The 22,258-nt window shown below is 39.9% G+C and overlaps 1 protein-coding gene across 3 annotated transcripts; it reads right to left on the reverse strand.

Annotated features, from left to right (window-relative positions):
• Window positions 1-3,224: 3,224 nt before the first annotated feature.
• GOLGA5 (golgin A5) lies at window positions 3,225-19,917 on the reverse strand. 3 transcript variants are annotated; one of them, XM_039712784.1, is made up of 13 exons: window positions 19,782-19,917; window positions 18,604-19,213; window positions 16,086-16,307; window positions 14,883-15,102; window positions 14,220-14,343; window positions 13,219-13,422; window positions 11,928-12,098; window positions 11,262-11,390; window positions 9,304-9,402; window positions 7,460-7,684; window positions 6,239-6,348; window positions 5,277-5,340; window positions 3,225-3,726 (listed from the first exon to the last, which is right to left on the reverse strand). In XM_039712784.1, exons 2-13 carry the CDS (start codon window positions 19,160-19,162, stop codon window positions 3,646-3,648), a joined length of 2,208 nt encoding a protein of 735 aa, XP_039568718.1. In that variant the 5' UTR covers window positions 19,163-19,213; window positions 19,782-19,917; the 3' UTR covers window positions 3,225-3,645. The 3 variants fall into 3 exon arrangements, with proteins under 3 accessions (XP_039568718.1, XP_039568716.1, XP_039568715.1); XM_039712782.1 differs by having other exon boundaries at window positions 6,239-6,344; window positions 7,459-7,684; window positions 18,598-19,213; XM_039712781.1 differs by having other exon boundaries at window positions 6,239-6,347; window positions 7,459-7,684; window positions 18,598-19,213.
• Between the last annotated feature and the right edge of the window lie 2,341 nt (window positions 19,918-22,258).

A 22,258-nucleotide genomic window follows, 5' to 3' on the forward strand; every position in this document is an offset into this window, starting at 1 on the left:
GTGAGGGCATGCACATGGATTCCTGTTAGAAAAATGCAGATAAATTTGGGTTGGTGTTTATCTGTCACAATTTCTGGTTTGCTGACATCTGTCTGCCTGTTTCCAAGTCAATGCTTTCAACCTCAAGCTGTAGGGCAGGAAGATAACATACAAATGAAAGCACATGAGATTCCAATTAATTCTTTGTATTATTCTTACAGTTTCATAGCTAAATATCTAGCAGCAACACATTAATGTCAAATCTTATAATCAGGCTGCAGTCAGCCAGCAGAGAAATCCATTCTCTCAGGTAAAGCAATATGTCTCTCATCCATATTGACAAGACATTAGCAGATTAATTACTGTCCAATTCTGATTTCCTCCTTGTTAATGCTATCTGTAATCAAGCAATAAAGTCACTTCCTTTGCACAGGGTCTTAGTATACATGTGGCTGACCTGGCACAGCAAATAAAGCACAGATCAGGTGTCAGCAAACCAAGGTGGCAAAGAAGAGTTTGATGTTACATGAGGGCTTGTGAGGGTGCACACAAAGCCCTCTTTTGCAGAAACCCAAATCTGTCTCCAAGTACATCTGCCTAATTGAATATGTACTGAGATGAGCAGAGTCTGAAACAATCCAGCCTTTTCTAGGCTGCAGAGTATCAGGGAAAGAGTAGTTTTGCTCTCCCTTCCCATCCCCGCCTCCCTTTGCAGCCTCCCCCACCTGAGCAGCTCCTGCTCCCCTCGGTCTGTCTGCCAGCCTGGAGGGGACAGCTCCTCTCAGCTCCTTCCAAAAGGCAGCATGATGGACTCTGTCCTTCTGACCACAGCCTGGAAACTGGGCACAAATGGGGAGGGGGTAAACAAATATAAACAAATAATGCTGGGCTCCCTATAAACCCCGTTCCTCATTTTTCATAATTTTCACTCTATCAAACTCTATGCTTGGTACCTGGAGAAGTTTCTGTCCTGAAAGGAGGGAAAGAAGGAAATAAAACCTGACTTTTCAAACATAATAAAGCCCATTGTGCTCCCAGGCAGTGAGATCCAGCAGCTGGGAGACAGCATTCCTGTTTTCTGTGAGTCACGACAACCATTTATGTCTGGTGCTAGGCTACAGAGCGTGGAAAGATAGGGTCAGCTTTTTGCAAAATATTTTCAAAACCCTGAAAGTGATATTCTGGTCTCTGAAGTGGGAGTAGCTTAACTGCCCAGCAGTTTGATAGTCCCTCAAGAAGAGACTTGGCACTTGGAGTATCTTCCCACCCCTTAGGAGAGAGGCTACCAGAGGCTTGTTCACTGCAAAGCCGTTCTTTCAGCGAGGCAGCCTCCAGGAGAGCACACCACCATGAGGAGCTGCTTGTCAGAACGCTGTCCCTCATGGCACCTTTGACTTGTAGCTGTGGCTCGCTTCACAATCTACACAGATGACATTGGGGACCAACACCACTGACTGGAGGCAGGAGGTACATCTTGGCTTTCAACTCAAAATGGGATATTTATCTTCAGAGAGACTCCAACACATGGCCTTGCATGTTCTTGCATTGCATCTGGGCAGGCACTGAACGGTGGGACAGATGTTCCAGAGTGTTTGAACAAAAGCTTTGTGGAGTAGTTATTTCTTAGCTCTAAAACTGTTTAGCACTGTCCACAGCACAGGGCTGATGCTTTTCAAGTGCCTTGTATCAAAGATTTTATCCTCATCACAGGGTCAGCACTACAAAAGCCTAAACTGATACTGGAGTACAAGAGCTCAATTCAATATGCAAAAGTTAGCAGAAATCTTCTAGGTCTTACCCCTGTGAAACTTCTGCCATAAAGTCTGGAATACTGAAGAGAAGAATACTGATCTATGAAGAAGGGTTTCGTAACAGCTTCACTAAGTTTCACCAAAAAGAAAGAGTCTCTGCATTCCAAAGTTGTCTAAACAAAAAAAAACCAAAACCAAACACCACCCAAAAAAAACCAACCAAAAAACAAACAAACCAACCTCCAAAACCCAAAAACCAAGCAGAAAAACAACCTCCAAACAAAAAACCACCAACCCCCCCAAAACCAAACCAAACAACCCCACAAACAAAGAAACCAATGAAGAACATACATACACACACAAAGGGAAACCAAAAGAGAAAAGGAAGTAAGACTAGGTATAAAGCTCTAAGGCATTTATACCACTAATCCCCCAAAGTATCACAATATACTGAAATAGCCAAAGATTCAGTGTTTAAGAAGGGTTTAAATGAAAAAACTGGATGTGTGCAGTCCTTTACTTGATCTCCTTCCATACCAACCAGCTCACCATGGCATTCAAAAGTGGTACCAGAATTGAAAGAAAAGGCAACAGGAATTAGGCAAAATGCAACAAATGCAAAAGAGGGCAGACACAACTTAGAATAAATGCTCTCTTTTATTATTCAGTTTACCCAAACATTTCAGTTTTCTCTGCAAGACCTGAATCAGAGCAGCAATACAGTCATTTGCCCACTGTAACATTTCCATAGGAGCCAGTGTGACAGACTTCTTGCACAGGACCCAAGCCACATAAAAACTGAACCACATCCTGCAGAGCAAGAGTGACAAATTGCTTGCAGTCATCTTTTCATTACCCAGCTGTGAGCACCACACAAAAAACCAAGAAATTTCTTAAGGAAAGAAAGTAACCTTGATAATTCATGATTACAGAATGCCACAATCCAACAACTGAACTTCTACAGTAGGTTTGGTATTTTGGGTTTTACTATAAATATTTGATGAGATTTGTTTATTAGTATATTTGGTGAGTGTTTAGACATGAGAAAATTTTAATGTTTTGATAGATTTCATATAGAAATTGTTTTCATTAAGTACCCAAAGCTTTAGAAAATAAATGTTTCAGTAAGATCTGATTAAGACATGTACTAATGAGAGAGGCATAAGAAAATGCAGTTAAAATATACAAATTTCAAGTGCAAAAAAGAAACACCATTACTTCTCAACAGTTTAAACCTTCCTTCTCAAAAACCACCTCTCTTTCTCTAATAAAGCTAAAATACCAGCCTTTAAATAGGCAGCCCCACTATTCAGTTGGTAGGAAAGATACATCTATTGCACTAGGAGTACAAAGCTAAGAAGAATGCATAATATTTTATTCTTAAACTTATTTACAAAAATATATTGCACCAATCCATTTTCCTTTTTCAGTTAATGTTAAGGAAAAGCCTATTATGTACAAAGTTAAAAACAGAAGTGCAAAAGCAGACTGAAAGAAACTTAAATAAGTTTATTTAAAATGCTAAATACAGTTTATTACCTGACCATAGCCCACATCCAGTATGACCTAAAACAATTTGTACCAGATATATCTGCAATTTCAGAATTCCTTGCATTTCTCTGCAGAACAGGCTTTATCTTTCATTCTAGCCATCAGAGGGTCTACATAAAATGTAAAAGCTAATCAGAGCTTAGCTTAACAGCTTCATTTCTCCAGGGAAGTGATGCTTTTTTAGGTAAATTGAAAAAGCTACATAGTATTACACAAGTATTTGAAAGGTAGTGATAAATCAGGCATGATGGTTTTCATCCTTCCAAAACACCATGAGGAAAAGTTTGCTGATGTTTCAGGACTGATAATCCAAAGGCATTGCCAGTCCACACTACATTAGCACAGCACATGGTCCTGTCTCAGTCTACCTGCCACTGGGACTGTCATGATGCATTTCTGGCGTGTAGGTAAGGAGAACAATCATAACCCAGAGATGAAGCAAGGCCTGGGAAAAGAAAAGAAATAAATTTAGTACTGACAATCACCATCCACAGCAGTAGTAAATAGGAGAGCTCTCAGTGAGAGCTGATAGAAATTGTTTTGTAGAAATATTTTTATTAAAATATTTTTTCTATTAATCAGATACTTCTAAAAAAATAATTAGCATTTGAAACATTGAAATGCTAAGCCAGATCCTGAAGAACCTATTTACAGAAAACTGAAGACTTTACACAAGCAGCAAAAATAAAGCTGCCAAAACCAGGAGGAAAACAGCCTGTTTTCCTACAGATTTGTGTTGTTTGGTTTCTCTTTTCCTCCATGCCACAGAGACTTCAGCTGCTCCCTCTGATACCCAGTCCCAGGCAGCACACTGTGTGATGTGCCTCGAGTGACTGGTAAGCCACTACTCCTGTGCCAGCTGGCTGACACCAGACTGTAAGCAGCCAAGCTCTGAGTTCCTTCTCCTTAACACAGGCACTGACTTGAGGCATTTTTATGAACTCTGTAGGAATGTTAATTCTCATTCAAATTTGGCTGAAAATTATCCACTTAGAATAGAAGCTGCCTGGAGTGCAAAAAGGAATACATAGCCCACATTTATTTAAAAAATATTTTTAAAAATTCAAGTTATAGTAGTCATGGTAAAGGTTTGAGCTGAAAAGGGGTAACTGCCACTGACTGCCCAGCTCTGTACAGCCACCATCAAGTTTCCCTTCAGACTGTAGCTTAGGCAGCAGAAGTCCTCAGTGTTTTTAACAAAGCCTGGCTTTCCACAGGTCCCTGCAGCTGACGGGCACCTGCCCTCCAGTGGACAAGGGAGGCATTTCACTTCTAGCAATTGCCAGCCTGACAGTTTTGCCTGATGTGGGTGAACAATTTTTTAAGTCTACCAAGAAAAACTTCTCTTGCTACTTTTTCAGCTCCTAGAGAAGAGTGATCATTAGCCACCAAAAAAACACCAAAGTGAAGAGTCAAACCAGTGTTTTTAACAAAGCCTGCAGCTGACGGGCACCTGCCCTCCAGTGGACAAGGGAGGCATTTCACTTCTAGCAATTGCCAGCCTGACAGTTTTGCCTGATGTGGGTGAGCAATTTTTTAAGTCTACCAAGAAAAACTTCTCTTGCTACTTTTTCAGCTCCTAGAGAAGAGTGATCATTAGCCACCAAAAAAACACCAAAGTGAAGAGTCAAATATTAAAAAAACTCCAAAAAATTGTCATTTTCCTAAATGCAATGCATGCAGGCATGGCAGGTTAACCTTTGCAACTGGTCACTATTATTCCATATTTTACTACTAGAATCTACTTTCACAGGCCTTTAAATGGTGGTTAAATAAGTGTATTTAAGACTAATATATTAAGAATTCCTGGGAAAAACTGAAAACTGCCAAGCAACGTGACTCCAAAATGCTGTTGTAAAAGCATTATTTGGTCCACTTTCCAAAACCCCACATTGAGTTGTTAATTATAGCCTTTTGAGCATCAATCTTTCCATTTAAGATGTACTGGCCTATAGACTGGCTATGGAAATCTTGCACTGAAGAAAGCTGACTCACCATGTAGATGATTACAAAGACTCTTGCTATGGGGTATCGCCTCAGAAAGATTCCCAGCCGAATGCTACACAGGCAGCAAGAGAAAACAAAACACACAATTTAACACTGAGCAATAAATTCCTCTTACTCTCATTTCAGTCACCACAAATTCAAACATTATGGCTTTGTTTCTGTCTTGAATTTTCTCAAATACACACAAGGCTTTGTTGTTGTCTTGAATTTTACTTCATATACTCAAAACATTAAGTGGGGTGAGAAAATTCAGAACATAAAACTCTCCTAATTTTTTCCCAATCACAGAAATCCTGTCACAATGAAATTCAAGCACCATGGAAGCACAAAGGACTTTCTATCAAGGTATCTTGCTTTCAAAGGACTAAGAAGTATTACCAAATTTTGTTTTCTGTTGATATTTGTTTCAAGTTTTGCAGTAGACCTTTGCTGTGAATACTGTCAATTCACCTAACTCCTCAGAAAGGGATCAAGGCAAATTTATTGCTGTATCCAGAATGATTTCCATTTACTAATTCCCCAAACAGATTATCTTCCAAGGTAATCTGCTGCATTGGCTTAGAAGGCAGAATCTTGTCTTCATCAGGACTGAAAGAGTACAGGTGATACTCCCCCACTAATATACTCTAACAGTTTATGACAGACACAGTCAAAATCTCTCAAAGTAAAAAACTGAGAAGATGGATGTAATGAATTTGATTAGATATTTTTTCATAACTCAGGGAACCTCTTGCACCAAAATCTGCAAGAGCTTTGTTTAAATAACTGACAACCTGCAAAAGCTTAAGACTATTTATGTCATAGGAAAGCACAAGTGAAGTGGGTCAGTACTCATTTTATACCATACTTTAGCTGCATTGTTTTGATGTCCCCTCACAGGAGGGAACCATACACACACCACAGCGTGTTGCCTGAGCACTGCAGAAGGCTGTCAGGGGTTGCAGCCTCACCTGAAGTGGTCGATGGTGCTGGCGGCCCTGCGCACCCTCCCGTACACGCCGGCCGCGCCGCCCTCCGCGCCGCCGAACAGCACGGGGACGCTGCGCAGACGAGCCCCTGCGGGGGAACAGCAAAAATGACACCAGCTGCTGCTTCAACACCACAAACTGACAGTACACATCAAATATATATATAGATAATATACAAATAGTGATCAATATGATTGTAGTGTCATCCATTCTTGATACACTTACAGTCAAGTCAAACTTTGTTTCAACTTAGTATATTTTTACCATTTATTAGTTTACTCAATGGATATCTTGATATTCAATTCCATCATGCCACAATAATTATTATTTAGTGTATAAAATGATGGGCTTGATACTGGCACAGTTTCTCAAATTTTTTTACTCTCATACAGTGAAACTTTGATTATCATTTCTGACACTAACTTGTACATTCAACAATTTTTTACTTTATTTACATTTTTACTATGTATTGACTTCGTTAAAAAAATTGATAATGTTACTTCTGTGTAACTAAACTTCAGCTTTCTAAAGTTACTTACAAACAACTCCAGCTTTGATAGACAAAGAAAAAGCCTGGACTGTTATTTCACACCTCTTGGTGACTGTCCCTTGCTTTTGAAGTTACTTAACATATATACAAAATGACAGACTTTGATTCTGAAAAGTAACATCTCAACACATTGGATCAGCTGCTGGGGTTGTCCCAGAAATACAGGACTGACAAGCCAACTATATCAGAACCATCATATTTTAAGCTGCTTTTCAAGAAAAACAGAAAGCAAGGAAGGAAGAACTTAATTTCAACCAGATCAATTCTCAAAAGGAAGTACTCCATTCTTACTCTCCTCCCAAATCCTTTCTGCAAGAGAACACTTAAATCCTGTTTCTAACATTCAGTTTAAACCCCAAAATACTAGTTTATTTACACCTGTGACAGAATTATTCCAACAGTGCCATAGTGTTGAGAATTAAAGACTAAATTTGCTTTATTAAATTTACTGAAGTCATTTGCTCACAAAAAGGAGCTTCTGGTTAACTATTTTTATGATACTGGCTGCTGTAGAGAAGGTCTTTAGAATAAGTGGCCTATTTTCATTTATTTTTCCTTACAAACTCAGACTTTCAGGGAAACACATTAGGAAACAAAATAGCCTGGACTGCAGAAAAGACAAGAGTTGTAAGTATTGTATTTCCTTATTTACCTTCAGCACCATCAATGCCTGCCATGTTAATGGAAGGTCCATTTGCACCTGTGCCTTGGATGGCCTTCAGCTGTTGCTCCAGCCGTTCCAGTTGGTACACAAGTGAATTCTTCTCTGTGCTCAGGCTCTCTAACATGGTTTGCTTCTGAATTAGTGTTTCTGTCAGCTGATGAAGCCGATTTTCCAATTCTGTCTGACTACTACTGCTTAGAGTCTTGTTTGTGAGCTAAAAAAGCAAAGAAAAAAAAATCATTCTAAATTCAAACTCCAACCTACTGACATATTACAAAACTCTATAAGAACCTAAGTTTTCAAGAACCAAGTTACTCCACAGCAGAAGTTTTACAGGACAATGCCATCAAAACTATCACTGATGAATGCAATAAAGAGGAAACTTAATGTCAACAGCTGCTAACTGTTTACATTACACAAGAAACTCTGCAAAAACATATATTTCTGTTTTCCACCTAGAATCATATGAAAGTTTCCATATAAACCTAGATTTGATCACAACATTGATGCTATGCCTCAGAGACAGGTTTAAACAGCAATCAATAGCAAGCTAATCCAGCCTGGCTACCATACCTTCAACTTAGTATGTAAAAATGTTTTCACACAACGAAGGAAAAACTCAATACAAATGGGGAGAACCTGATGCCATTTTACAGGAAAACGTGAATGAAATGGTGACAATGCAGGATATGCTGCAGAAGAACTGAGGATCACCAAGGCAGAAAACATGATTGCACTAGCAAATAGAAACTGCAAGGCCAGCAAATGGATCATGTGTTGGACATGGATGATGTCATCCAATTTGCAGAAAAGATTTCAAGCAAATGGGGAATCACCAGATCTGCCATATGTGCAATAGCTCATCTATTCACTCCAGTCCTGGACCTCAGCCACCTTGTGGCATCATATTCCACACAGATATAGCTTCATTAATGAAGAAAAGAATCATCAGGGATTACAGACACCCAAAATACAAACTTGGTGCCTGCAACCAGGCAGAGGCAGGTGCAGGTGGTCCTGAAGTTCAGCACTACCAGAAAATTCATCTGCCAACATGCCCAAGAAATCTGTATCACATCACAACCATTTCCAAATCCTGCTATTGTAACTGCTCAGCTGACCACACCTGACTCCAGGCTGCCAGCTTCCCCATTAACAGCCTACCTTCACTATGCTAAGGTAACTGAACAGAATGAGGCCTATGCCTTTATGCTGCCCAAGGAGACTGTGGGAGCTCACAAATATGTGGAGGTTCCAAAAGGAATTAGACTGATACAAGGGGAACAGGTCCATCCACACAGCAGCAGAACTTAGTAAAGACTTAAACACTGACAATCCTAAGTGAACTGCTGATGTTGAGCAGGTACACAGGAGAGAAGGAGTGGCCAGGCTCACATGGTGGCCCCTACTGCCACTGGCCAGGACAGAACAGTGGGCCAGATGGATCACAGGGTCTGCAGGATGTAACTTAGGTTCTTTGAACAGTTACAAGGATCTTAGCAGAATTCATAATGACCTAATCAAATTCCAATGAGTATTTTTAGTCTGCAAAGAGAAGAACATTGATCCAACACGCCCCACCCGGTCTAGTGGGGACAGTGGTTGATTTTCCCCCAGCCTTTATATAAAAGCACATACAACTATAAAATAGGCTGTTCACATGGTTCCCCCTCTCGTACTCCCTACTCTCAAAACTCTACTCTCTATTGAAAACAAGTACACTGTACCTCACTAGTAGAATGCTTACAGATTCTTCAGGATAGTTTAGTCAAATGAGTAGTTCCTATCACTGTTTTCATAGCTGAAGGGGATAAAATTGTTTTCTATACACACCTGATTTCTGAGCTTCTGAATTTCTTCCTCTCTGTCTTTTATTCTGCTTTGCAAAGTATTCTTTGTTCGATACAGTTCTTCTTCAGTATAATGAAGTTCCTATAAAATTTATCACAATTACACATAAAAGATTTTACACATATATGTATTTTGAAAGACAAACTCTAGTTATCTTGAGTTTCACAACAGAACCAATATGCTGCAATCAAATACAAACTGAAATATTATCATAGTTACATGGATGGGGGGTATGGGGATAGAGAGAGCGGAGTATCAAGACACAATCTACAAGGCTAATGAAATTCTTTTGTGGAGACTGCCCTAATATAAATATTAATCCAGACTTGTTTACTAGGATTCACACAATTTCATTGGGACCAAAATTTTATCATCCTTACACTTTCACCATTTGTTGCAGTGCTATTTAAAATCATGTCAACAATGTAACAGTCACAAAATACTTAGGGGGTATCTGCAGTTCCTAAAATAAATTCATTAATTCAAAATACCATTCTTCAAACATGTTTGAAAACCCTTTGCATAGCTATCTATAATTCTCTATGACATCTTCTCTAATGTTTAGGATAAATTAACAAAGCAGATAGGAAAGGAGAAGGAATATTAGAAAAAAAAATACTGAAGAGTAAATCTAACTGTTTTGTTACTCCCATGATTTAGTGACTATTTTAGCTCCCACTTAAAGACCTGTCAAGCTTATATTTTAAATTAAAACAATCTTCAAATCACTATGACTTCAGCTGTCAGTTACTATAGAAAACAGATAATCCCTTTGAACCACCAGACGTACAAAAAAATAACATCTCTACTTATTTTCCATCTTCAGTTTCAGAAACCTTATGACAATAGTTAAAACAACTCCCAGACAGAACTGACCATAATTATATTAAGTATCAACACAAGCAATTATGTTAAAAGCACATGTAAATGGGTGTCATCAAAAGGAAGACTCCAGTTTCTGCAATAACTGATTTTTTTTTAATTCACCTCACTCTTTCTATTGACTTAAAGCATATTCCTCAGAAGGGCAGGAGTAACAAAATACAATCTACCATCTGCCTTGACATAATAAACATCAGCTACCCATCAAGAGCAGACCTCGACTTCTGCCTTTTAATTAGTTCAAGCCGCGAGCATCCCATTAAAATGTAATTTCTGAAAGGATAGATAATCCTGTAAGATAAATTGTTCCTAGCAGATACAGAGGACTCATGCTTTCTTCATTATCAATTCTCTTTACATGAGCTTTTTCTTACAAAGAAAATTTTTAATATGCAAAATATTTGTCCAATTCCTACTGCATAATAAGTTTGTTCACATGAAATACAAGTCTGCCTTTTCCCCCCGCTCTCTTTATAGTACAAAACTGCTTAAATCAAGGCAGAATTTGCTCAAAAAGATCTGACAGAATCTGACAGAATTAATTAACATAATTTTATCAGCAATTTCTCTACTAGAGCAGTTTAGAAGTAATGACAATTAGATTCAGAACTGAGTAACAAATGGATTAAATAAATTACCACTAAAATTGGTACTACAATGACATTGTTTTACAAGCTACAACTTATGTATTAATTGAGCACAGGATGATTCACAATAGCCACTTTTAGTATTAGGGTTTTTTGATATAAAAAATGTTACATTTGTTACTATATCACTGCTGTTTGTTTCCCTGCTGAATAAAATTCAAGATCCTGATCAATTCTGTGCCCTCCCTTAGGATTCTGTTTATTCACCAGGATCTCTATTCAGCAGCAGTATCCAGAAGGCCCTAACCATGGCTTAATCTTGGCTACACTTTCCTTGACCTAGTGGAGTACTAGACAAAAAATTAATCAAACACTGTCCAAGTATCCAAATATTCTCTTCTTAAGCCAAATGCTCTGCTGATGACACCACACGGGGCCTAAAAGGAGATCCAGCTTTCAAGAATTCCTTACCTGTTTTTGCCGTTCTAGTTCAGCTTCTGCCTCTTGCTTGGCCATTTGATGTGCCGATATCTGCTCTTGCATGTCTTGAAGCTGCTCTCTCACTGACTCAGCTTCGCTTACCTGCTGTGTCTCCATATCCTGAAATGAACACAATTATAACCATTTCACTAACATTCAAATGTTACTGTCATAGGTAACAACAAAAAAAGTAGTATATACAATATTTTTTCAAAGGAAAAGGAAGGTGTGGGTGTATAGGATAAATTACATTTGGTCATTTTATACGGAATATTTTTAGTAACACAGTAATAAAATAAATGCATTTTGTTCTTCCTTTCTGCTGTCTTCCTTTCTACTGTCTACAGGCTAGATCTGTGCAAAATGGGCTTGCATGCAGCTGCTGTGTTGAGCCCATTGTGCCAGCAGATGGGCATGGATGACTTGGATTACAGTGCTTCAAGGATTAGTAGCTCTCGCAGAAAAGAATATAGGTGATGGCTAGAGAAATCACTATGACTGTTAGGAAAGAAATGCTTCCCTCAAAAGGAGTACACAGGAGTGAGGGAAGAGAGAAGTAAGGTAATAAAATACCAGAAACAACAGACCCACAGTGTACAAGAGAACAGCCATTTGTCACAGTTAACTGCAAATACACATGTACATAGGTACAGCTACCTGCAGCTCTGCTCTCATCTGCTGGATTTGTCCCATTAGTTTTTGTATTTCTTCCCTCTGAGTGTCTCGCTCATGTCTCAGTTCCTCCAGTTCCACCGTGCTCGCTGTATTGCTATCCAGGCCCTCAATACCAGAGCCTTCTTTTAAGCTGTTTATCAACTTCTCTTTAGACTGAAAAAATAAGACAATACATTATTTACAGCAGTAGTGAACAAGTGCTCAACTAGAATATGCTATGACTGGTTTATCTGTTCTTTTATCCAGTAAAGACCCTACACATTTTAAAATTAAAATGTTTCCATATTGATAATTTTTCTGATTTTCTGTATGCCATGAGACTAATTTAACTGAAAGTCTGTGTTATCTGTGGAAGATAACTTAATTTACAAGTGCCTGGAATGTTAAACTTGTCATGGGTAACAATTTTGGCCCTCTTGGTACTGAAGCAGACAAGATGCACACCAACAGACACTGTAGACAAAACTGAACCCCTTCTTCTCCTGCCAACAAAATCAAGAACCAAATACAGCAGTAACTCTTCAAGGAAAGAGGATAAATAATTTTATTCAGAGTCAGCCTACTATTATATTGACACTGACTTGTGATTTTAGGCTTTTCATATTTACCAAGATGATTTAGAACCTGTCCTTGAACATTTGACTAAATTAACTATTCTAAGAAGAGATCTTTATCTTCAACATCTTGCTAATGTTTATAAACAGGACTCAAACCAACTACATCTGGACATGGTATCTTTGACAATTTACATAGTACAGAACATGGCACAAAATACCTGATTTTGCCACTGTTTGTATCACATTAATCAAAAGCAACCTTTCAGGACATGGAAAAATATTCTCTGGGTATGTGTTATGTATCCATTCTATGCTATGCTTCAGCCCCAGGCAGAACAGAGTAATATTCTTGAATCAAAAATACTGGATATGGCACAAATTGGTGGTTTCATCTACTGCAGTTTCATCTAACTATCTGGACTCTTGGATGTGGAACACACTGACAGATGATGCACAATAAACACAACGGTTCCCTTGGATTTATTTTCAGGTTCAGGACCTGAACTACCATTTCAATTCCCTAACCTCATCCATAAACTTAAGTTTACAAAAAGCAGACTGGTAGCTGTTCTATATATGTATCATTACAAATAAGCCCCAGGACACATTACAGGTCACATGAAAAAATATACCACAGGTTAGATTATTTGAAGCATAACACCTTAAAGCAGTTAAAGCACACAAATCACACTGTATTTCTTCACAACGGTGCTTACTTGGAGAATGCGAGTAGCTTTCTGTTTATAGTCTGTCAGTTCCTGTTTTGCAGATTCCAGGTGGCTTTTAGTTACTCTGACTTGCTGCTGAAGCTCGTCAGCTCGCCTCTTTTCATCTAAATACTTTCTCTCTGCTGCAGTTATCCCTTCTGCCAGGTTCTGCCGTTCTGCTTCCACTTTACTTAGACGAGCCGCAAACTCATTCTATTAGTAATAAAGAAACAATACTTTGTGTTTAAACACAGCTTCAACTTTAACCTAGGAAGGAAAAAAGAAAGTTTAAAAGCAACTACACAGAGCACACCACCTCATATCTACCACCTCCAACTTAAAGACTCATTACTGCTATGTAGAAAGAAACTGTGCTTGCTTAACTACATGGTAAATAATCCAAATAAGAATATGCTTTTCTTTCCCTCACCACAAATAGTGAGGGAATAACAATATTCCTATTATTCAAATTTATTTAGCAAACAAAAAGCAAGCTTGCCCCTCAAAAAATATTATCAATTTTAGTACGACATATTTTGAAGTACTGTAAAAAAAAACCAAAACACACACTCTCAAAGATTTTCAGATATGCTATTATATGTAGCAAGGGCCAAATTAAGCACAGAAAACATTCTCTAACAATAATGTACTTGCATCTTTACCACAGAAGTGATCCTTCATCTTAAGATCTCACAGTAAAATTGTATAACAACACACCATGGAAAACAAAACTGATTTACCTTTCAAACATGTATTAACATTAAAGTTAGCAGAAAAAACCCCACTAAAAATTGTCAACATTAATCATCAAAAAATTTTACTCATGAAGCTTTCAAAATAACATGTAAGAAATAAATTAGCATCTCAAGGTATTTAGTGCAGCAGACAGCAGCACACCCTTCCAAGCAATTAGTATCCTGAACAGGAACTGAAGACAAAGGGAGGAGAGAGCACATGGAACCTCATGGATCTGATCTCAAAATCAGTCTTCCTGACTCTTCATGTCTAACCTGCATTTGTTTGTAACTTTCTTGCTCTCGCTTGAGTGCAGAGTCTGCATCACGCAGCCTCTCCTGAAGAGTCTGAAGGGCTTGATTTTGTAAACTGCTTCCTTCACTGTGGTCTTGTATTATCCTGAAATAGAGACACACATTTATTGGAAAAGAAGCAAGCTATTGTGATTTTTCATGTATAACTATAACCTCCTAGCTTCCAGACCAGCTTTGAAAATTTGCCCAGTAGATTACTGCATACAGACTACAGGTGTGAGGCCTGGAGTTAATGACCCACACTTCTCCTCCCTGGCCTATATTCTGGAGTATCCGTATCCCAGCAGTGAGATAAGTTCAGAAAAACCTGTATATTTGTGGAAAAGCAAGTCTATTTTTCAAGAAAAAAAATTCTTGGGATCTTCAGCTTCACGCCTCTGACACAAACATAAACACACAAAATGGATTTCAATAATCAGATGCCAACAAATGCTCTATTTAATTGTCTTGCTCCCACTGCCAACTATGATAGAGGAGTTTCAGTGCAAACTTTAATCCTTGTATTTCAAATCTTTCCTCATTAGTGTATTATTTTTTATTCTTGAAGACATTAAATTACCTACCTTGATTTTTTTCAAACTTATTACTATTTGCAGAATTCCAAAGTAGGAAATTAAGAAGTACCGTGATTTTTCACTCTGCAGCGCTTCCAAAGCTTCTGTCCGAGCACTTAAGAGCTGATCAGCTTCTTGCAACCGTACTTTCAGCACAGCTAGCTGTGAGTCTTTGGCACCAACTGCTTCTGTCAGATCATCCACTCGAGCCTGAAGGTCTCTAACCATCCTGTCACTCTTGGAATGGTCAACATTCCACTTCTCCACCTTCTCCCGGGATTTGTTCAGTTCTACAATATAAGAAGTTGCTTTCAAGTTTACAAAAGTAGATATTTCAAGGTCTTGTAAGCAGTCAGGATGCAACCATGTCATTTCTTAAAAAAAAATTAAACATAACCAAGTTGAAGTAAAATGGAAAATTTATAAGCTAAAGTAAGGGAAGTAACAAATGCCAGATTGGCTGTCAAAGCACAACCCAGAAAATTTTGGAGGTGATCTCAAAATAGACATTTCCTTCTGAGTCACACTGCATATTTCACCTGCTTCATCCCCTGCAATGGCCTACTGTCAAATATCCCTGTGCCAAGAGAAATGTTTGCATAAAGCATCTAGTTTAATTCCTGTTTGAGTTTATTGCCACATAAAAAACAACAGAAAAATACACCAGTCGTGAATAATGCCTGAATACTTAAAAGCTTCTGTTTTTAATCAAATTTCACTATATATTAAAATTATCTGGCTTATGCAATTATTGTGAAAAAAATGTGGCACCTCAATTATATGTCTAACAGCAGGAGTTTGCTCTCTGTTTTATATTTAAATTCGTACTCACATGTTTTACATTTCACTTGGATTTGAAGAAGCCAGTGATGTCATATTAAAAATAATCATTTTATATTTTTACTGTCAGTTTCTATGCATCAGAGACTATACTCTACTACAGCCAGAAAGCAGTCAGTTTGAAGTATTCAAAAGAAATGTACGCATTTAAAAAATAAGTATTTTGCAAAAGCCATTAAAATACAGGAAAAGTATTTTAAACCTGGTATTTCCTGCCAGTATTTTATTAAGATGTAAGCTTTGCAACTAACTTGAACACATCATTTTAATCAACATTTGTTGTATCTTTGTAGTTGAACAAGCCTTTTAATTTCTCCCATCTCATTACATGGGAAGTCGTACATGCAAAGGTACCTGGAGAGTTTTAATTATAAACACACAGAGCATTGTTTCCTAGTTCACTAGCACTTTACTAATGCTATAGCTGAAGTACCTTCTTGTGTTTCTTTGGACCTCTGTATTAATGAAGCCACTTCTTGATTTAAAGACTGAACCTCGTTTCGCAGCAGCTGGTTCTCCAGGCGGAGGTTGGACAGCTCGTGTGATTTGGAATCATCATTAGCTGAAAGGCTGGGGCTGGTCACTGCACTCAGTGATGAATCCTTCAGGTCATTCCCTTGTGCTCCCAGGCCAGAGTCTGAGCTGTCTGGAGTTTCTGTACAGAGAGATGTAACTCAGAACAAATGCATGTGTTTGTAAACTACCCTTCTATAAACAGTAGTTCCAGGTTCTGCATCAATGGTTAAGGAACAACAGTGATAATAAATCAAAATAGTTCATGCTGAAATGGAGTATGGAGCTGCTTCTCAAAAGCAATTGCACAAAACAGGAGCATTTACATGCATCATGCAGTGTTTTTGTTAATACTGCAAGACAAAACATAACAGAAGTTATAAATTTTTTTATTACATAAATGGCAACTTTAGGATTTCAAAACATTAACACACTATTTATGACTTTGCTGCTCAGAGAAGTCCTCAGAAGCTGAAGAGTAACAGAAAACACTAAATATACACGGCAACTAAATGCAGGAATTTTCTGTACAAACTCATTCTGGTTTCCATTCAGGTTTTGCCAACATCAATTCTGTTTTCAAAGAGAGAACAATAAAGGAACTCCCAGTGGTATTCTGAACAAGTCCCCTGAAGGGAAGGGGGAACCAGCAGCCTTTTCCCATCATGCACACACACATCTTTGATTAATGCTGTGAAAGCTACAAACCCACAGTAAGAGTCTTGCTTCCAGCAGATAGTTGGAAGCTTTGCAGCCATGTTAAGGTAAAATGACAAAGCAAGCCATGAACAAACAAACAGGCAATCCAAACACGTTACTGCTGTATATTTACTTCCCCTTGTGATCATTAACCAAGCTGCTACACTTTTCTTACCACTGCAACAGCCCCCAACACCCCAAGCCCAGGGAACAGGAGCACACTGTTAATTCTGAGCAACACCACACCCACAAGCAGCAGCAGTGACAGAAGATTTCTTCCACATTTTCTCAAGTCTTTTTCCACTTAAGGGATCCTAAGAAGTGCCATTATCTTTCCTTTGATTTACTTACACAGCTTCCAACTTATGAAATAATTTAGGCTCATTTCTGTGTCTGGAAAACTCAATAGACTAATTAAGATAATGAACCAAGAAATGAGCCATTTATAGTACAGATTAGATTATAATCATGACAATATACAAAGTATAGTATTAACTGGTTTTGTCTGCAGCTAATACATCATAAGATACTTCAACAGATTCTGTGCTGAATATTTAAATGACACAGATATATCTGTACAATGAACCTTCAAAAGCAGCGTGTTCGAATCCTGTATTGTAACTGCATTCTTCCTTATTCAGCAGCTCCACAACGCAAACTCTGCTCAAAAATACTCAGAAGAAAATGCAACAAGCCACACTGAGCAAAACAAGTATTTCTTAAGCACCATAGAGTGAGGTCTAACATATCTGTATTAATTATTATTACTAGTAAACCTTACTGAAAAGTCATGGACTCAGAAAAATATTCACATTTGGAAATCATCTCTTTTTATGTCTATACTTTTTCAGCATGCTTAATGCAGTAAGTAAAAAACTGGCATTTACAATACTTTACATGCTCAAAGTACTCAACAAATAATTAAGTATTCTAACTACATTATTATTATTAACAGAACCACTTGCTTCAATTATCTAAAATAAATAACAGCAAAGTAGCACAGCAACAAGGATGGAGTACAGACTGGACAGTCTGGCAGAGAATGGAACTTCTTGACACTTCCCAACCATTCTCCTTTGTATGCTTGACATGAGCCCAGCCCCAGCTTTTGAGTGTCTGGCCTGGAGGCTCATTCAGGCCTCTGGATTTCGACTGCAGTCATGAGCTCCTTCTGGCAAAGCCAGAGGCTTTACCTCCCTGGCTCTCTCATGCCTGTGGCTCTACACCAGCCTGCCTGCATCCAGCTTCCTGCAGGACAAGCATGCTTGCCAGCTCACCCCTCCTGCATGCTGGAGCAGGGAACACTCAGCCCACGCCACCCCTGCACTGGGCTACACAACATTGTCCCTGTGTGGGTGAGAGTCACTCCCCCTCCCACGGGGCAGCACCAGCTGCAGGCCCAAGGGACCAGACAAAAGCAGCAGCACTGTGCTTCTACACAGGGACATGTGGGGCTGGTGCAAGGTCACACCACAGCTCAGAGGGGTCAGGCTGAGCAGCAGCAGCAAGGCAGGTCCAGAGCACAAAGGATTTAGGATTAATCATGTTTTCTGTCAAACCAGCACAGCATCTAGGACTGCCCCATGAGGAGAGAGCCTGAAGGGCCCTGCTGCACCTCACCCATCTGACACACTACCACCATGAAGTGCTTCATGAAGTTTCATGTGTTACCTAGCCTCACCCTAGACACACTTGGGGTTTAAACATCTCTAGGTTCAATACTATTTAGCTACCATTGCCTTGGCTCCTGAGGGAATGATCTTCAGTAGTTTTTGCACTCTGTGTACTGGTGGACACAGAACTAATGCTTGAAGTCCGAGAGTGATTCTGAAGAACAGGTGCCTTGCTCTTCTCCTTTTTAGGATCTATCCTTCCATTGGGGTCTTTCTCTGAACTGTTGAGAAAATCAAATAGCAACTCATCATCAGGTTCTGACTTTTTTCTTCTCACAAAATGTGAGGCAGCTCTGGGTGTGGAAGCATTTTCTGCTGGAGAAGCTGCCTCTGAGGATGTCCTACGTGCTGTTTTAACATTTGCTGTTCCTGCCAGGATTGTGGCCTTTTGGTGTTTAATATTTTCAGCTGCTGAGGAGATGTAGGCTGCTTTGGATGAGGTCTGGTATTTCAGTTCTCCAGTATGCTGGTGCACTTCAGAATATTCATTGGCAGAGTCCAAGTTCTTGTTATCATAAACTGCACGGCTCGATGTGTCTTTTTTGCTCAGAGCTGATGCAGCTCCTTGATCAACTCTGTTGAGCAGATCCTCTGCCTTTCCAGCGAGATCAGCAAGCCAAGACATGATGAGTGGCTGTTGATGAACTCTGTACAATTAAAATTCCAGCACCATATGCTGTGAAAAACAGAAGGATTACAAATCAGATTGCTGCTGCTGAGGCAAGATGTACTGTTTATCTTAACAACTGGAGGGTTAAGCTATCAGTGCTGCAGTTATTACAATACTTTTCTTCTACTCATTTGGTATTTTGCTGTTCCAGTAACTAATGGAAATAAACCAATTCGGTTTCTGAGAAAAGCAGACCAAACCTAGGTCTTTAAATCAAGGTTATTAAAATCAGAGCATCAGTTTCGGGTATCTTCAGCTGCTACAGAGTATCACAAAGAGAAAACAACTATGCCTTAGGCGTTTGGCCTGCAAGTTCCTGACCCGGCTCAGGCCAGGACCTTCTCCCGCACAGCCTCTGCAGCCGCTGCCTGTGCCGTGACACCAAGGCGGCGGACAGGTGCGAGCCTTCACCGCACCGCGGGCCCGCGCCACCGCAGCGGGGCGTGTGCCCCTGCCCCGGCCCCCGGCAAGGCGGCATTCAGAGCCCGCTGGCCCCCACTCCCAGCCCCGCCGGCCCGCCGCCCTCCCCAGGCCCGGCCCCGCTCAGAGCGGCCTCAGCAGGGCCCGGCCTCACCTCCTGCAGGCGCGGGGCAGCCCCGGCCCGGGGGCGCCGTGAGGGACCGGCGCCTCAGCCCCAGCGCTTCCGGCAGACGTGGCCGCCTTTCCGGGGGCGCCGCGCGCAGGCGCACGGGAGCCGCCCCGCCCCCGGCGCGCTCCGGCCCCGCCCCCGGCGCGCTGAGGGCGGGGCGGAGCAGGCGGCGCCCCCTGGCGGAGGTTTCAGTAAGCTTTGAGGCGGACTCGCCAGGAGCTGCGGATGCCGCAGGATCACAGAATTATCTGTGTTGGGAAAAAGCTCAAAGATCAGCCAGCCCGGCTGTTGGGCCAGCACTGCCAAACCCGCCAGTAAAACCACATTCCCAAGTGCTGCGTACTTCTGACTGTAACATCCTCCCCTGTCACCTGTGACTCAGTGTCTGCGACCTGCAGTACTCCGACCATTTCAAGATTTATGGCTATTATCTCTCTTCTTTAAATGCTTATTCCCAGTAAGGATAGCTGTTAAAGTGTACATACACTAAAGACACACTTAAAGCAGTATGTAAGGTTTTGTTGTTGCTCATCCTCTCATCCCTCCTTATTTGTTTCCCCAACCGTCTATACCAACATATCACAGCTAGCCTCCACACTTTCTTCACAGAGAGTTTCTACTCATGCCTGGAGAATCTGCAAGAATGTGAAAGAAAACAACACTTACACCTCCTGCCATTTCAGATCCTCCTCTACAGAGCACCTGTTGTCCTCCTGACTAGAATGCGAAGACACACTTAAAGCACTATGTAAGGTTTTGTTGTTGCTCGTCTCATCCCTCTTTATTTGTTTTCCCAACTGTCTCTACCAACATATCACAGCTAGCCACCACACTTTCTTCACAGAGAGTTTCTACTCATGCCTGAAGAATCTGCAAGAATGTGAAAGAAAACAACACTTACACCTCCTGCCATTTCAGATCCTCCTCTACAGAGCACCTGTTGTCCTCCTGACTAGAAGGCTGAATGCATGGCTGGTGACTTACATCTGTATTTCCCCAGAGCTCTGGTTGTTATCTTGTCAGATCACATCTTACAAGTATTCTCTGGTTAAATTCACTGCTAGGCTGTTATCAAGATGTTAACAACATCTGAATGTTGTTACCTGGTTTACAGAAGTTTCCTTACACCTTATCATAGTAAACCTCTTCCAATGGGGAACATACAGTGTTTGGAAAGATTATGAAGCGTTCCTCTGTAGGTCAAAGGCTTCAGAATATTTGTCTGCAGATATAAATTATCAATTATCATTGGGCACGCTTAGGACTTAAGCCCAAGCTGGAGACATCAGCCCTGCTGCCTATTCAGAACACACTTGTGGCACTAGTACTGGCATGAGTTAATAAAAAATCCGTTCTGACTCAGTGCAGATTAAGCAACACATTGGAAATAATGGTAATAAAACAAATGAATTCACAACCTTCAACTTTTACATCACATGAATCAGCTGCACACGAACATAATTTTAATCAACGTGAATGTATCACCTTCTCTGGCACTAAGAAAAGCAGAGATTTTTAAGAGACTTTATTAATTACCAGTTTACACTTGTTTTACTCAACTTGTTCAGCCTTCAAAACATGTTACAAATCCCTTCAATGGAAAATCCAGGTATGATTGTGAATATTTGAAATATTTGATCATTGCACACCAGAGTGACATGAACAATGTTCAAAAGAAACATGACGGGTCAAAGTCAATGCCCTAGATTACCTCTGTGTTTTACAGAGGGGTAGAAACAAAGCATATTTCAATCCAGAAAATATCCTATTGCACCACTGCATCTAGCAAGCCCTTCTCTGCATTAGAGTCTGAAAACACGTTTAGGAAATATACCCACACCAGATGCATAATCAGCAAGAGGAATTACATTCACATTTTAACATGTCCCATTCCACTCTAGAGCCATTGCATGGTCCTTGTTTGACTGAATCATCTTACAGATGTAAACTAGTTTAGACAAATAAATGGTTGGACAGAAGTGCCTTTTATTCAAGATTACATAGGCAGACTCCCAGATCACATCTGAACTGCCCACAGCCTGAGAATTTCCAGTTCTTGCAGAGGACATCATTATTTACCTCAAAGTAAATTCCATGGCAACTCTCTTTCCCTGTTCATGCAAAATCTTTAAAATAGGGATCCTGTGTTGATAAAGGGATTGGCTAAGAGTGGGAGAAAACAAATGCTTTAAGTCCTGTATAGATTTCAGATTGAATTGTTCAGTTACAGAATCATTCCATACAATAAATCATACTTTATGTGTAACCTTGGAAACAGTTATTCCCTCTGAATGCTCTGATAAAATGTAGTAACTACACTACATTTTCCCCCCTTATTGTGTCTCACATGTGATGTGTTATCTTTGCAACTGCCTGATTTCTAGAAGACATAAAGGTTACAGCAACACCATTAAAATTTGTTCTATTTATATTTTCACAATCACTGATAGCCTCCAAAAAGA

The sequence above is a fragment of the Passer montanus genome, unplaced genomic scaffold (genome assembly GCF_014805655.1).
Source record: "Passer montanus isolate IOZ18808 unplaced genomic scaffold, ASM1480565v1 scaffold27, whole genome shotgun sequence".
In the NCBI taxonomy this organism is placed as follows: Eukaryota; Metazoa; Chordata; class Aves; order Passeriformes; family Passeridae; genus Passer; species Passer montanus.

Bases quoted from the DNA above. Each gene is read 5' to 3' on its own strand.
- GOLGA5 (XM_039712781.1), bottom strand. From the start codon at position 19,162: ATGTCTTGGCTTGCTGATCTCGCTGGAAAGGCAGAGGATCTGCTCAAC. The intron at 9,403-11,261 runs GTAAGGAATTCT...TAAATTTTATAG, and splicing joins AACTAGAACGGCAAAAACAG to GAACTTCATTATACTGAAGA. The intron at 5,341-6,238 runs GTGAGGCTGCAA...CTGCCTGTGTAG, and splicing joins AGCACCATCGACCACTTCAG to CATTCGGCTGGGAATCTTTC.